General features: G+C 56.7%; 1 protein-coding gene across 18 annotated transcripts in view; it reads right to left on the reverse strand.

The window, feature by feature from the left end:
- Nucleotides 1-223: 223 nt before the first annotated feature.
- Nucleotides 224-14,790, reverse strand: part of NFASC (neurofascin) — a 181,711-nt gene continuing 167,144 nt past the window's right edge. For all 18 annotated transcript variants that reach the window (XM_077886753.1, XM_077886742.1, XM_077886755.1 and 15 more), the window contains 3 exons: nt 11,974-12,105; nt 9,922-9,991; nt 224-6,781 (listed from right to left, as the gene is read on the reverse strand). In XM_077886753.1, coding sequence (XP_077742879.1) covers nt 6,550-6,781; nt 9,922-9,991; nt 11,974-12,105 — 434 coding nt within the window. In that variant the 3' untranslated portion in view covers nt 224-6,549. The remainder of the gene's footprint in view (nt 6,782-9,921; nt 9,992-11,973; nt 12,106-14,790) is intronic.

The raw sequence follows: 14,790 nt of genomic DNA on the forward strand, positions 1-14,790 counted from the left end.
GCAGAGACACAGGCAGAGGGAGGAGCAGGCTCCATGCAGGGAGCCCGACGTGGGACTCGATCCAGGGTCTCCAGGATCACGCCCTGGGCTGAAGGCGGCGCTAAACCGCTGAGCCACCCGGGCTGCCCTGAGAAACCTTTATTTGATTCCCTGTGTTCTTAATCGTGACACCCCCCTCCGTCTTTCCATGAACCAAGGAAACGAACAGATCACTTGGCCAGAGTCCATTTTGAACAACTTTTATTATACGTTTAGTGTTCTCTATACAAAAGAAATCAGTCTGTGGTGTTTGTGTGTGTGTTTTCTTTTTTTTACAGTGACTCCAAAAAAAAAATTCTGAATAATTTGGCCTTTTCATTGCTCATGCAGTCAGTTTATAAGTCCACGTATTAGATGATCCTCCGCGGCCCGGAAGTCTTCCCTGCTGAAGGTCCTGCTGACCCCTCAGGTAGCGTCTGTCGCTGACAGTGTCGGTTAATGCAAAATAACTCGCCAAGAGGAAAGAACATGATGTGAGAGGGGTTAAGAGGAGGCCTGCCATGGAGAGTTAAGTCTTTAACCGATGGAAAAGAGATCAGACTGCTTTGTGGGTGTGCGGGGGTGCAGGTGTGGGGGTGTGCGGGGGTGCGAGGCGGCAGGTGTGCAGGTGTGCGGGTGTGCGGGTGTGCAGGTGTGCGGGTGTGCAGGTGTGCGAGGTGGCAGGTGTGCGAGGTGGCAGGTGTGCGGGTGTGCAGGGGGGCAGGTGTGGGGGTGTGCGGGGGTGCGAGGCGGCAGGTGTGCAGGTGTGCGGGTGTGCAGGTGTGCGGGTGTGCGGGTGTGCAGGTGTGCGAGGCGGCAGGTGTGCAGGTGTGTGGGTGTGCAGGTGTGCGGGTGTGCGGGTGTGCGAGGCGCCAGGTGTGTGGGTGTGCGGGGGGGGGCAGGAGGGCAGGAGGGCAGAGACGTTGGGAAAAAAATCTCCCCTGGAAGGAACATTCGCACGCTGGCGGCGGGGTGGGCGGGCGGGTGCCGGCAGGTGGGACAAGAGGTCCCGGGGCCGGCGCGGGCTGCGGTGCCCCCGGGCGGAAGGCGGCCACGTTTCTGGCCTCTGATGCTCAGCCCAGGAGCAGAGTGAGGTTGGCAAAGAGCTGGGGGCTGGGCAGGGGCAACACTGACCAAGGACAACCAACCGGGGGATGGGGAGCAGAGAAAAAGAACAGGGACGGGTCATCGATCGGCATCGTTTTTGAAAAACAAAACAAAACAAAACAAAACAAAACAAAAAACAGTGTAGGGCACAAAATTCTGGATTTCTTCTCCCAGATTTTTGTGTTTATTGCTTCACTGAACTCTTTATGTGTGCTGAACTCCAGCCCAGCGAACTCCTGGGGCTGACAGAGCGTCGGCGGCCCTGCTGCCCCGCTTGGCACCCCACGACCCCACGACCGAGGGCCCCAAGTGTCATGAAACAAGAGACGCCACTCTAGAGTACAGTCGAGACTTCACAGTGACAAACACCGGTCCGCTCCTCACTCTCCTGGCCCGGGGTCTGCCTGGCACCACTGGCTTCGCCACGGGCTGCAGCAGACTGGTCTCGGCCTCAGAAAAATCCTGTGTCTTTCATTTTGGGGAGGCAGATGGGGGTGGGGAGGGGAGGAGTGATAGGAGGTACAGAGGGCGAACCAGCAGGACACATGTGAAGTCACACCTCCATTTCCAAGGAGGCACCTGCAGGGGGTGGAGAGCCGGGGCCCAGGAGTCCGAAGGCCCAGGTTCAGCCCTCCCCTCACCCTGATTTACCAGCCACGCGACCCCTGCCAGTGTCCTTGTGTGTATAAAGAGTCAGGTCCGGGAGATGAGCTCTGTCCCTCCGCGGGCTGCAATCTGAAGCTGCCCAGAGCGACACCCTGGTGCTGAGCTCACTTCCCCCAGTAGCATCCCAGGACTGCTGTTTAATACTACTGAGTCGATGGAGGTGCCCTGCCCTGGGGTGTGGCTCGAGACACTGCTTGGTGGGGTCTCGTGGCTTCCCTGGGTGGTTGTCCTTCTCTCTGATCCTTCTCTGAACCTATCTCGGGAGGGCTGTTCCCAACAGGGGAGAGAAGGAAGGATGCTGCCTGGCGTGGGCAGGGTGGGCTGGCGACAACGGCAAGGTTGGTTTGAACTCCTGTGGACTGGCCCCTGCCTGGTTTAGGGGATGGGGCTGCCAGGAGTTGGGCTCTGCCTAGGACACTGTCACCTTCCGACATGTCAAGCTTTTTGTTTCATTCATGTGACTCCTCTGATTTTTTTTGATTTTTTTTTTAAATCAGGGACCTCCTACATGCTTCTTCTAAGCCACTGTGTGAAGTTCAACCAGGATCCCCCAGGGGCTTCTTCCTAGCAGACCAGTGTGTGTGTTTGGCAGGGGCTGCAGGAGTGGTGACCAAGGTGTCATGGATGGGGAGCATGCTCTGTGCCAGCATCCAAGGAACGTGCTGCCCTCCCATGACAGCCTGAGGAGCCCCCCCAATTCAGTGTTAGGTGATGCAGCCTAATAAGACTGAGGCAAAGTGTTAAATGCTTACTCCTTCCGTCCTACGGCTGTTCCTGGGGAAGGTTCCCTCTCTTTCAGATCAGACCCTCTCTCAGACCTGCCTGCACGAATCACCCAAATGGGGTCCAATCTGGGCAGCCTGTTTGCCCTCCAACCCCAAATGGCACACTGCACCCCATGCAGCCCTTCACATCTCATCTCAAGTGGGTCAGGGCATGAATTCATCCTAAGGCAATGTCATAATCTGTACTGTGCCCCCCTGAAAGCACCCTCCGTGCTGTGTGCGCGCTCGTGTGGATATGGCCATGCGTGGGTGCTGGGTGTGGGCAGGGGAGACAGCCCCTTCACTGGAGAGCCCACACATATCCTCAACCCTTTCCTAAGGCTGCGTTCGGGGAAACTATGAAAGCAGTATCTGGCCCAGGTTGCAGATACCCCTAGCAGGGTGAGCAGCGTTGGCACTGGCTGCCTCTCGGACAGGCGGGCACTTCTCCAGACCTTGGGACTTGCCAGGAAGGAGGTGGACCAGATGCCTCCCACCTCCCAGGGCAGAGGCAATGGACAAAGGAAAGACCTGGTTTGCCCTTAAACTGAACCTCAGGGAATGATGGGTTCCGTTCACCAAAAGCCAGGCAAGGTGGGAGGCAGCTGCCCCTGGGCCCTGCGGTGCTGTCCTCAGAGACTGGCCTCCCTGCTCCTTTGGGTGGGCTCTTGCCCCTCTGTGGGGAGAGGTAGTCAAAGGAGAGACTACATCAGGGAGGCAGAGGTACCAACACACAGACAGGTTAAGCAACTTGCCCCAAGGGGCAGAGCAAAGAGGCTCAGGAAGCAGGACTGGTCCTCAGCCCCAGCTGCAGGCTCTGACCACCCCGTCTTGCTCAGCTTTGTGGACCACACATGCTCCCTGAAGCCTCTCCCTTTGCGCCTGGAGCCACTGAGGGCTTAAGCACGCAGGGTGCTCCTAATCGATGTCCACTGTATCCCGACTCTCAGCTCCAGGACTGCCAGCCCTGGGAGGGCGGGGCTGCACCTGACTATGGCTCAGACTCGGTGTTCAAGAGTATCTCCTGGCCCAAGAATGGACAAACGGGAGCACAGGAAGCCACAGCTCTTGGGGCTGAGCATGGCAAGTGGGATGTCTAGGGTCACTCCAAGATGATCCACATTCCCTCCCCCCCACAAAGAGCCAGGCAGGCAGAAGCACCAACAGTGTCACCGTCTCCTGGCACCAGGGTTGGTGTGTTTTCCGGTGGCTGCTGAAGAGCCCCAGCTGGCAGGGAGTGCGGGACAATACTGCTTTCCTGCTAAGCTGTGTTGTGTGGGCTCTGGCAGGGCTCATGGGAAACGGGCTTCCTCTTCCTAGAAGGGCTGCTCCCTAACCCTGCAATCCACACAGCTCTCTAAGCCTCTCTGCTTGGGGGGAAACTGGTTCTCTAGGCTCCGTTGGCTCTTGCTTGCTGGGAGGGCTGTGATGCGGGGGCCGGGGGTTGGGGGGTGGTGCTCAGTGTTCTCAGCACCACAGCCTCTCCACGTGGCTGCTGGCACTGCCTTTTTACACGGAGCGGGGCGGCTCAGAGCTGGCAGGACACAAACGAGGAGCACACGGGCTGAGGAATCGCTTCCCCCAAGACCCCACAGTAGCAGAAGCCCCTTCTGTGGTCCTTGGTTGGGTGGCAGGGGCATGGGTACCATGACGGCACACAGTCCTCTCACCCTCTGAGCCCGTATGTGGTGCAAGGAGTTCACTAGTGTGCATGGTGTAGCATGGGGTGAGGGTGGGGTGAGGGCCTGGGACACTGACTGCTCTGCTTAGATGTGTTTCCTGGAACGTCCGGTCCTTTAATTCAGTCTACAGGCACACTTCCCTGACATTTCCTTGAGGGATGCTGGGCATAGGCTGCAGGAATTCCCAGCTGTATCCAAGCAGGTGTCAGAGGAGAGCCAGGGTGGGGGACCCCTGAGCTCTCTCCTAGCCCCCCGTTATTCACCCTGTCCCCTTTCACCATGAGAGAGCTGCCCCTCGGGCCTGCAGGCTGCCCGCCTGGCCTGGCCTGGGCCAAAGGACAGTTACCTGCTCTCAGGTTCAAACAACGTAATTGGCTCAGCTCTGGACTATGGGTTCTTACCTGCAGACCGAGCACACGTGTCTATGGGCTTGCCTTCAATTGACCGATTATTGAGTGGTGCAAGCATTGCTAATACCTTTGTGGCTTAAACGTGTGGCAAATGATGCTTTAATCGAGTCTCTGAAGGACACAGCCCTGTTCCTGCCCAGGCTCCCCGGCAAGTAGCTCGAGGCTCCAATCAGAGGCTGGGCCTGTGGCAGGCAGTCCGTTACCAGGGGTCAGCTTCACCCTCCCGAAACCGACTCTAGCCGCAGCAACAGCTATCGGGTTGCTCTTCGGCTCAAGATCTCTCTGAGGCTAGGTACCTTTGGTTTCAAAAACGGATTAGGTGGGGAGGATGAAGCCCGCGCCTTGGGTCTCTGAGAGCTGCAGTCTGTGAAGGTCTCCGTCTGGGAATGGGTTGCAGGGCACGTGTCCAGTGGCTGCTCTGGTCCTGCAGGGACACTTGAGTGGGCCGCCTCCCTCTCCTTGAGACAGACGTCGCTGGAGGCTTCGAGGCTTGCAGGCAGGGGCTGGGAACCTGGGAAGCTGCAGGGCCAGATCAGAGCTGCATAAGGCATACGGAGGGCACGGGGTCCCCAGGCCAGGCTCCACAGCGCGGTCGGTGTGGTGTTCGCACGGGCTCTCCTGATATGTGAATACCCAGAGGAGGGGACACACTGGTTTAGTCCTGGGGGGGAGGGGTGGCAGAGCCCCGATCCACACACTGTGTAAAACACAAGTATCAGCGCCTTACAGAACTGCCCAAGGAGATGCTCTCTGCTAGAGATGAAAGGGGGAGCAGCACCTTACACCCCCAAACACACCAGCAGAGCTTCTGCATTGCATGGTTCCGTCTCCACGAGGGTAGCTGTGCAGATCCCTGACCAGGTCGGGGACACCCTCTACCCTGGAGGCAGCAGGCATGGTCCTTGCTCCCACATCCTGGGTTCACCGACGGGGACGGGGAGGAAGGAAGTCCAAACCCAACTCTTTCCTTCTCTTCTGAGGTGAGCACAGCTCCCCAGGGACCAGACGGCTGGTCTCCTTCTGCTGGAGGTACACAGCCACTGCGGGTGGGACACGGCCCTTCCCCATCAGCGCCCACACCTCTTCCTCACACTCCTTCTGCAGAGCCGGCGCAGCTCTTGTCTTGGGCACTCTGGAGGAAGTGGCAGGGTGAGGGCAAGGAGCAAGAGGTAGGCCCACCTCCCGACTGAACCAGGGCGAGGCAAGGGGGCCTGCCTGCTGTCTCCCTGCCAAAAATACTGTCATTTTCCCAGGAAGGAGCCAAGCCCAGCTCAGCAACGGACAAGGCCAAGGCGAAGGGGCTGGGGGCACGGGAGGCATCTGGCGAGAAAGGCATCCTTCGGAAATACACTGGCCCAGTGGCAGTTTGAATACTAACAGCTTTTCTAGGTAGTTCCTTTACAGGTCAATCCTTTGCCTCTCTGGGGGAGAATCCACCTATTTTTTCTTTGTCCAGGGACATTTCTTCAAAAGGAAAAGAAAATGGAGATGCTGGGTCTGGGTGGGGAGGACCCACAAAGCAAATATAAAGATAACGTGAAGGGCCATGACCAACAGAAACGGGTGAGTGTGTGTGCCGAGGTCAAGGGTGGGCAGTGGGGGTGGAAGGCTCAAGGTGGCTGTGAGGCTGAGCAAAGGGCTGGGCTCTCTCCGGCTGAGCTTAGCCAGGACTCTAGCTCTCCCACATGGTGGCACCTCGGAGGGTGCAGGGGGTCATCGGGAGGGGGCTTGTGGCTGGCTGGGTGGTCACTGGTCCTCACAGCTCGGCAGACCCCCGTGTTGTACCCTGGTCCCTGAAGGCGGTGGAGGCTGTGTGGTAGGTCTGCGGTGGCTTCGTCTCCCCCTCTCCCTTCCTCCCACTTGCAAAGTAGAGGCTGCGCCCTGGGCGGCAGGAGGGCTCCGTTAGGCCAGAGAATAGATGGCGTTGACAGGCGATGTGGCCTCTGAGCTTTCATTGCCCTCTGTCTCCTCTTTGTCCTTTTTGACCGTGTACTGGCCGATGAAGGACCCATCCTCATTGAACTGCCCCTCGCCACCCTCGCCATAGTCCACCAGGCTGTCGTCGCTCTCTTGCTGCTTGATGGTACCATCGAGGGACGTCTGGCTGCCCTGCAGGGGCTTGTTGTCCTCGTCACTGGCCAGAGAGAGACAGAGAATCAAGGGCCTGGCCCAGTCCAGTGTTGCTGAAACCCAGGTGGGACAGAACGGGGCCACTAGTCTCTTGCCAAGCATGGGTGCTACCCTGCTCAGAGAGGGAAGCTCTGAGGTCACTGGTCAGCTGCCCCACCCTGCCCTACTCCCTGACCTCCCCCGTCCGCTGGATGACAGAAGGAAACCCAAGGCCTGGAGAGGATCAGCATCTTCTCCCAGGTGAGGTGGCAAGGCGGCGCAGAGCCGGGCCTACGCTTCTGGGCTCCTGCTCTGGGGTCCCCTTCATGAGGCTGGGCTGTTCTCTGGGGTGGGAGTGGACAGAGGACAGCCACCCCACAGCAAGAAGAGTCAGCAGCCTGTGAGCCGGGCAGGCGGGATGGGCCAAGGAGCTGGGATGCTAGTCTCCCGTGTGTCACTGTGGGGTTCTGTGGTGTTGGGAAAGCCTTTCCAAGGTTTCACGGGGCCTTCATCTCTCTGTCAGGAGGGGCTGAACCAGCTTTGACTCTCCGTGATCTGTGTGGCCCTGTCTCAAAAGGCTCTGTCCTTGATGAAAAGCAACAGGTCCAGGTCATGGGGAAACAAACCTCACTCCTGCCTCTCCCCTTCTCACCTTGCTGTGGTTTCTGTTGCTCTCTGATTTATCAACCAACAGATGTTTGGGGCCTCAAGTGAGCGGGGGGGGGGGGGGGGGAGGGGGGGGCGGGGGGTGGTGGGGAGGGAAGGGGAGGGGCATACATAGGACTGTGCAGGCCAGCAGCTTGAGACAAAGCCCAGCAAGGCTCCAAGGATTGTCCTCAGAGGCCCTCAGGCCCAGCCCTTCCACCCTTCCTGTGCAAGGAGAGCTGGCAGGCTAGTGGTCAGAGCGGCATCTACCTGCTGGGATGCCTGCAGCGCCCCCGAGAAGTGAGACCCCCCAGCAGCTGGTGTCTGCTCAGGCACCACATCCCTTCCCCTGGCTGCAAGACTCTTGGTCCTTTGACTCAGAAGGGGGTCCAGGTGCTGCTGGCTGCACTTCCGAGGGGAGGGAGCCCGAAGGCAGGAGGCAGCTGGGCCAGCAGTGTGAGTCTGGGTCCCAGCAGGTGAGGCCACTGCAGTGCACACAATGTCCCCTCCCTGGCCCCCAGGCCACACTGAGTCCTTCCTGGGTGTGTGTTTGTAAGGGGGGAGGACAAGTGGCTGAGTTGCCATTATAGTGGGCAGCGCATGTTGGCTTCTGACAGTAGTGCTGGGCAGAGACAGCTGTCAGGGGAGGACCTGGAGCCAGAGGCCGAGCTGGGCGTTAGTACAAGGACAGCTATTAGCTACTCCCTCTATGCCCCCAGGAACGGGCCTGTGTCCTCTGCTGGCGGAGCTACGTGAGAAGCAGCAGGTCTATAGGGCTCCTCTGAGTCCATATGGGGAGTGGGGACTCACGTTTTGAAAACTAGCAATTTCTTCCTGGTCCTTGCCCCACTCATGGGTCTTTTCTTACATGCACTCCCTCCCAGGAGCATGAAGTTTGTGTCTGTGTGATCCTAGGGGATTCCAGGTACCTAAGCCGCATGCAGCCACTGGACACTAATGGCCCAGCCTGGGTGGGGGGCAGAGGGAAGGGCTTTAGTGTGTCAGGTTCTTACAGGGAAAGAGAATCTAGATCTGGAAAGAACAGACCTCTTCTAAGGGAAGCTTGAAAGGAACCAGAATGACTAGGGGGACCTTGGTCTTACTCCCTGTCAGCCCATCTTCCCAAGAGACCTTGGAGAAACAGGTGGAGAGACGAGGGAGAGAGACCCACCAGCGAGGTGCTTGGCTGCGGAGCTCACACTGAGGCGGGCGTGTGTGTGCGCGTGTGTGTGTGCATGTGCGTGTGCATCCGCGGTGTGTGGGCTCATGGGTGCACCTGTGTATGTATATCCAGGCTCAGTGTGGGTGGCACAGGGGAGTGGGTGGGAAGAAGGCAGATATTTTTGCCCAACAGCTTCGGTGTCTGGGGGAGGAGAGGTGCCTGAGGAAGCAGCTTCTCTCAGCACAGGAGGGCCTCACCCCTTCTCTGTTGCACGGAGGGCTTATGGGAGGGAAACCCCGTGTTCTTTGGAACTGGTGGCTAGGGAGTAGGTCTCAGGCCGAGGGGAAGATGGGCCCTGCCAGGGATGCTGGGGACAGTCAGGGGAGGGGCCTCTCTCCTCATTGCCCTTTTAGGAGATACTGGGAGTGTAAGATATATGTGGTACGTAAGCCTCCAGATGGGCTCCTGGGTGGGCAGGGGCTCTGGGCAGCATCTGCCCACCAGGCTGCTGATGAGCAGAGTCAGGGGATAAGGGATAAGGAGAAGTCAGGGGAAGACAGGGTGGTCTTGCCCCAGAGAGTAACAGGGTAGAGGTAGGAAGTAGGGCTCTAATCAGAGCATTTCCTCCCATCCGCCTTGGTCTGGGAATGAGGCTTCCGTGACCCACTGTGCATCATTCCTTAACTCAGAATACACTTGCCATCAAAATGGGAGATGACCACTTTATGACACCAGCCGCAAAGGCCCATCCAGATCTAAGAGGGATCATGATGTTGCAGGACCACAGAGCTGGAAGTCGGGCCTTGGCTTCTCCAGCTCTGCCATAAGCTCACTGGGCAGCAGGTGTGCAGGGGAATTGTAACCAGGTCACTTCCTTGTCTGGGCCTCAGTCCTCTGATTTGTGATGGGCCCCAACCAGTTGCCTCTCTAAGAACTGTTCAAGTTCATGAGGAAAAGGTCTAGAACACCTCACCCTCATGGCCACCACCATCACTCATCCCTCACTGAGTTGAGGTTTCAAGACAATACAGCTTCTCCGGGTCACTGTCTTTAGGGTGAGGGTGGGGTGTGGGCACAGAGAGGAAGGCAACAGCTCATTTCACAGCAATAGCATTGCCAGTGTCTGCTTTCAGAGGAAAGAGGTGAAACACACATCCAAGGAACTCAATAAATTTGAGCTGTGCTGTTGAATGAGAGGAACCTGTCCCTCAAATCCATGTCAGTGTGCCAGGAACGTCCTTCCTGTGGGGATGCAGCCCTGTCTAGTACACTCAGGACAAGGAGGAGCTGTCAGAGAGGCAGAGGTGACAACTGGATGCATGGTGGGATGGGGACCATGGGCCAAACGGATCACCCACCTGTAGTCAAAGGAGCCATCCTCTTCCTTGGGGTCTTCGGGGCCAAGAGGAACGTCCTTCTTTTCTCGCACTTGGCCAAGGAGAGAAGCAAAGACACAGATATGGTGATTATGCTCCTGCTCCACAGGGCCCCGACCGTGGAGTCAGTGTCACTCTCCCTTTCAAGGAGGTACCATCGAGGCCTCCCTCCTTCTTGCTTCCCACATTTAACCAGCTGTCAAGTTGACACCTCATCCCCAGTGCTTCTGCACATCTCTGTTGACAACTGAAATCTCCTCCCCCCACCTCTCCATGGGGTCACCCCTAAACACTGAATGGATGTGACCCTCTCTGGCACCTGTCTTATTCTGCTCTGTAGGATAATTGTTTATGCACAGTTTGTACAAGGCCCCCAGCAGAGTGCCCTGGGCAGAGAGGACGCTCCATCTCTGGAATGGAAAAGGCTCTCATGTCTGTGATCTCACTAGCATGTGTGACTCTCTTTTCCCACACCTCCTCTGTGGCTTGCACACACCCACCCAAGGGCCTGTCTGGTTGGGTTGTGATCTTCCTGCTATGCCGGCTGCAGTGTCTTGATGGAGAGATCACCTTTCCTTCTAGTGCCCTTAGCACCCAGCACAGAGCCTGACACACAGGAATACGTACGCACACGACTACGTATCCTTTCTGAGGTACAGGGCGGGATCATCTCCCCCATTTTAGGAGAGGGAGACTGAGCCCTTCAGAGGTGAAGAACATGTCACATAACTCATTAGTAACTGAATAAAGTCTAGCGTGAAGGCAAGAGCCTGGGCCTCATGGTTTGCTCATCTTTCTAGCACACTAGCACGATAAGCTGTGAGAAGAACTTTCTGGAAAGGAACACTTTCTAAATGGGCAAAGGGAGGCTAGAAGGTTATCTGATGAGTTAGGGTGGGGATGAGCTCAGTAAGGATGCTCTTCTCCCTGACTGGCTTTCTCTTTTATATGAGAAAAACAATCCCAACACAGCACAACAAAGTGAAAAAAAAAAAATGCTCTTTGCCAATGAAGAATGATAATTTCCTGCCCTCCCTCACTTAACGCAGAGGCAGAACTCTTTAGAATCCTAGGGTCTGAGGGTATGCGGGCAGGGGAAGGGAATAAAACAGAATCTTCTCTCTGAGTTGAGTTTTTTAGGGGGACCCTGGAGGAGGACTTGTTTAGAGGTGGGGAGAGGCAGGCATTTGGGGAGCACAGGCTGTGCTTGTCGATGGAGCTTTGGGGAGCAGGGAGCAGTTTTATTCTGCAGCCCAGCAGGGTTTTCACTCACTGGGTCATCCATTAGCCTGTCTTCTGTCATTCTAGCCACCCCATCACAGATAGATGGCTTTGTTGCCCCTCTTTGAAAAACAATATTTCCAGAAGCAAGAATGCCAGAGGTCCTTGTTCTTGACCTTGGTTTGTCTGGGCTCGTGGATCTTGGGGGCCCCCAGAAGAGAAATGGCTCTTTGGGACTTTAGGGAAGCCCACAGCTCTTTACCGATGGGGTCTGTATCAACGCCAGCCTCCCCTCAGCCTCTGCATGCAAGGAGCTCCTGACCCTCTGTTGGGATATCTATCATTACAGCCCGGTCACCGAGAGCCTCTCTCATGGGTGCACTTCCTCCATCCAGACCCTCCCTCCCCTCTCTGTTCTCTCTCTCATGGTGAGAGAAAATGCCTTTCTTCCTTCCTCCTTCCTTGGGACACAGGATCCTAATGAGATTCAGGCTGAAAAAAGCCCATTTACTGAGCAGATGGATGGTGAGTCAAGGGGAGGGAAGGTCATTCTTAATAGGAGCCAGGGCTCCTTCTACCCCCTCTTTGGAGCTGCCTGGACCTCGCCATCCATCCACCTCAGGGGGACTTAACTCAGATGCTTTCTGGCAGCTCTAGGACACATGGACACTCAACAAGAGGACTATATGTCCAAGTTGGGCCAGGATTGGGCTCACTGGGAGAACAGAGCCTCTGGATCTGGCTTGAGACCTGCTGGCTCCCAGAAAGCTTTCCGGCCCATTCCCCCAAGCCTACTCCTCCGATACATCTTACCTGGGTATTTGCCACCTCGACTCCTCTTGATGAAGCAGACGATGAGCAGGATCAGCACCAGGAGGGCGATGGCACACATGAGCCCAATGAACCAGCCCTGGGTGGCGATGTCTGCCTGGTTATTGGTGTAAGCTGGTGGGGGAGGGCCAGAAGCAAACACACGAGTGATTTCCCATGGGGGAGGTGAAGAGGGAGATGAGGGGGAAGGATGGCTATGTCATGTCGCTGTTCCTCCTGGAGCCTTATGCTACCACCTAGCAGCCCTCTGGCCCAAACCACCCTGCTACAGGTACAAAGAAAAAACAATTAAAGAGCCAAGGTCAAAAGGTCAGAAAAGAGGCACTGGTAAAGGGTACAGGGAGCAGAATAAGCAGCAGAAGTGTGAACAGGTCCTTGTAGGGGAAGTTTCCTAAGGATGGGGCATGGTATTCTTGCAAACTGGATGGCTGGTCACAGCCTGGTGGGGAATTGAGGGAAGGCCAGGGATTGGTTAAGGAGGTACGATTCCCCCATGAATGCACCTGGGGTGAGCAAATGGGACTCTGCTACCCACTGGGGAACAGAGGCCGTGGTTACCCTGCAAAACCTGTTATAAGAATAACTTTGGAGGGACTGTGTGGGCAAAGAATAGCAAGTTCCCCACCAATAAGGCCCCGAAGCCAACCAGGTTTCCTGGCAGTGGGTGCTGGGCAGGGTATAGTTTCAGGATGCCCGAGACTTTTTCACGTCCCCCCAACTGGATTGTGTGCTCCCTGACAGTGGAGACGATCCCTGCGCAGGTACTCCCAGGTGGGCTGGTGGTGAGGCTGGGGCTGGGGCCACACCTTCAGCACACCCCATGCCACTTCCAGACGTAGAGGACCCCCACACACACACCGCCCTGTGATGAGTCCCTCTCTATCCCTGCCTGGAGTGCATGAAGACATCTCAACCTGGGCAGACCCCTTCACAATTCAAAGGACACATGGGTAGGCGTAGAGGACAGGCGCTCAGGTGTCATGTGATGGTGTCCTGGATGACCCAATGGCTGGAATTAGGGTTTGGGAGGGGATCTAGAGTGGGCAGGACCCACTCGCTCTTCTTTCAATGGGCTAGAGAACAACCCCCTCGTGAAACCCAGCCTGCCATGGAAACCAAGACTTGGGAGGAGAGGCAGGATCCAAGCGACCAAGCAGACCCAACGTAATCTGGAGCCAGCCGAGTGAGCCGAGGGGCATCTCAGAGCACAGTCAACAGCAGGGTCCCAGAGAGCCCACAGGCCCCAAGCCAAGCCCTGGGTCTCCTCCCGGGAGGAACATAAGGAACAGAGGGGGCTCCCGTGCCCCGGGGTCTTTACCACATGCTGCTTTGTGGGGCAGGTGCCTGGGTGCAGTCCTACCCTTTGCTCTTCTTGGACAGAGAAACCGTCTTTATAGCCTCCTCTGTGCCCAGACAAGGGCACTGTACCAGGAAGGGTCTGGACAAATGGGGAAGACTGATAAGTGCTTTCATGCCCGGGCTGCCCCGGGCTGTGATTACTCGATCTGTGTCTGTGAGGGTGAAGTCCCATCCCTCCCACTCCTGTTCCCGCAGGCCGTTCCTTGTGCGGGGCCACAGACATCCTCCCAGCACCCCACGTAGGAGCAACTCGCTTCCTTCCTTCAACCCTCTAATGCTTCCCATTGCTACTGGGGAGAAACCTACATTCCTACCCTGTCCTGGCCCCACGCAGGCTGGTCTCAGACACTGAGCGCTCGTCCTATCTCCCACCCTCTCTCCTCTAGCCATACTGGCAACTTGATCTCCAACCTCAGGGCCTTTACATGTGCTGCTCTTTCTTCAGATGGCTGCCTCCGAAAGCGTCATTTCCTCTTAGAAAGCCCCTTCCAGACCTTCTCAGCTAATGCCAAAGCCCTCTCTCCCAACCAGCCACTCCCTGAGGGCTCTCATTCCTCTTTTTCCTAGCACTTGTTTCCATCTGAGGCGGTACTCATCACAGTGCACACTCGGAAGCACGTCCTGTGGGCTAGTCACTGCTCTGAGTACTTCTCCCCTCATCATCCAATTCAGTCTTCACAACCCCACCAGGTAGGCTTCATTATCCCTATTTTACAGATGAGAAAACTGAGGCACAGAGAGGGTCTTGAGGTTGTGATTTGCTCATAAGCTACGTGCACTTCAGCTGGACGTTTGTTGCTGCCTGGATCCCTCCACTCCCCTCTGCCTGTCCCCCCAAACTGCTTCTCCCTATCCCACTGCCCCACGCTATCCTCTTTCTGTGTTGGCAACATCACCCACTCTGCTCGTTGACCACTGAAACCTCACAGCCTCCACAGCTGTCCCTTCCTCTGTGGCAATGGTAGCAGCTCTCCCTTCCCAGGGGGGCTCAGTCCTAGAAGGCTCTCAAATCTTCCAGCCCTCCACCCTCTTTGCTCTCTCCTTCCTTCTGCTGTTAAACACATTGAAGCTTCCTGTATCTTAAAGCAAAAACCCTAAAAGAACCGGCCAGACTTTTCAGCCCTGGCTCAGATAAACTCCTTCATCTTCCATGGTCTCCAGTTCCCATCAATTCCTTCCTCCAACCCTGTCAGGCCAACCTCAAGACCCTCTCTACTCAGTGTTTCTTTCTTTCTTTTTTTTTTTAAGATTTTATTTATTCATAGAGACAAGGTGGGGGGGGGCCGGCGGCGAGGCAGAGACACAGGCAGAGGGAGAAGCAGGCTCCATGCAGGGAGCATGACGTGGGACTCGATCCCAGGTCTCCAGGATCACACCCCGGGCTGCAGGCGGCGCTAAACCACTGTGCCACAGGGGCTGCCCACTACTCAGTGTTTCAGC

Source organism: Canis aureus, chromosome 38 (assembly GCF_053574225.1).
Source record: "Canis aureus isolate CA01 chromosome 38, VMU_Caureus_v.1.0, whole genome shotgun sequence".
In the NCBI taxonomy this organism is placed as follows: Eukaryota; Metazoa; Chordata; class Mammalia; order Carnivora; family Canidae; genus Canis; species Canis aureus.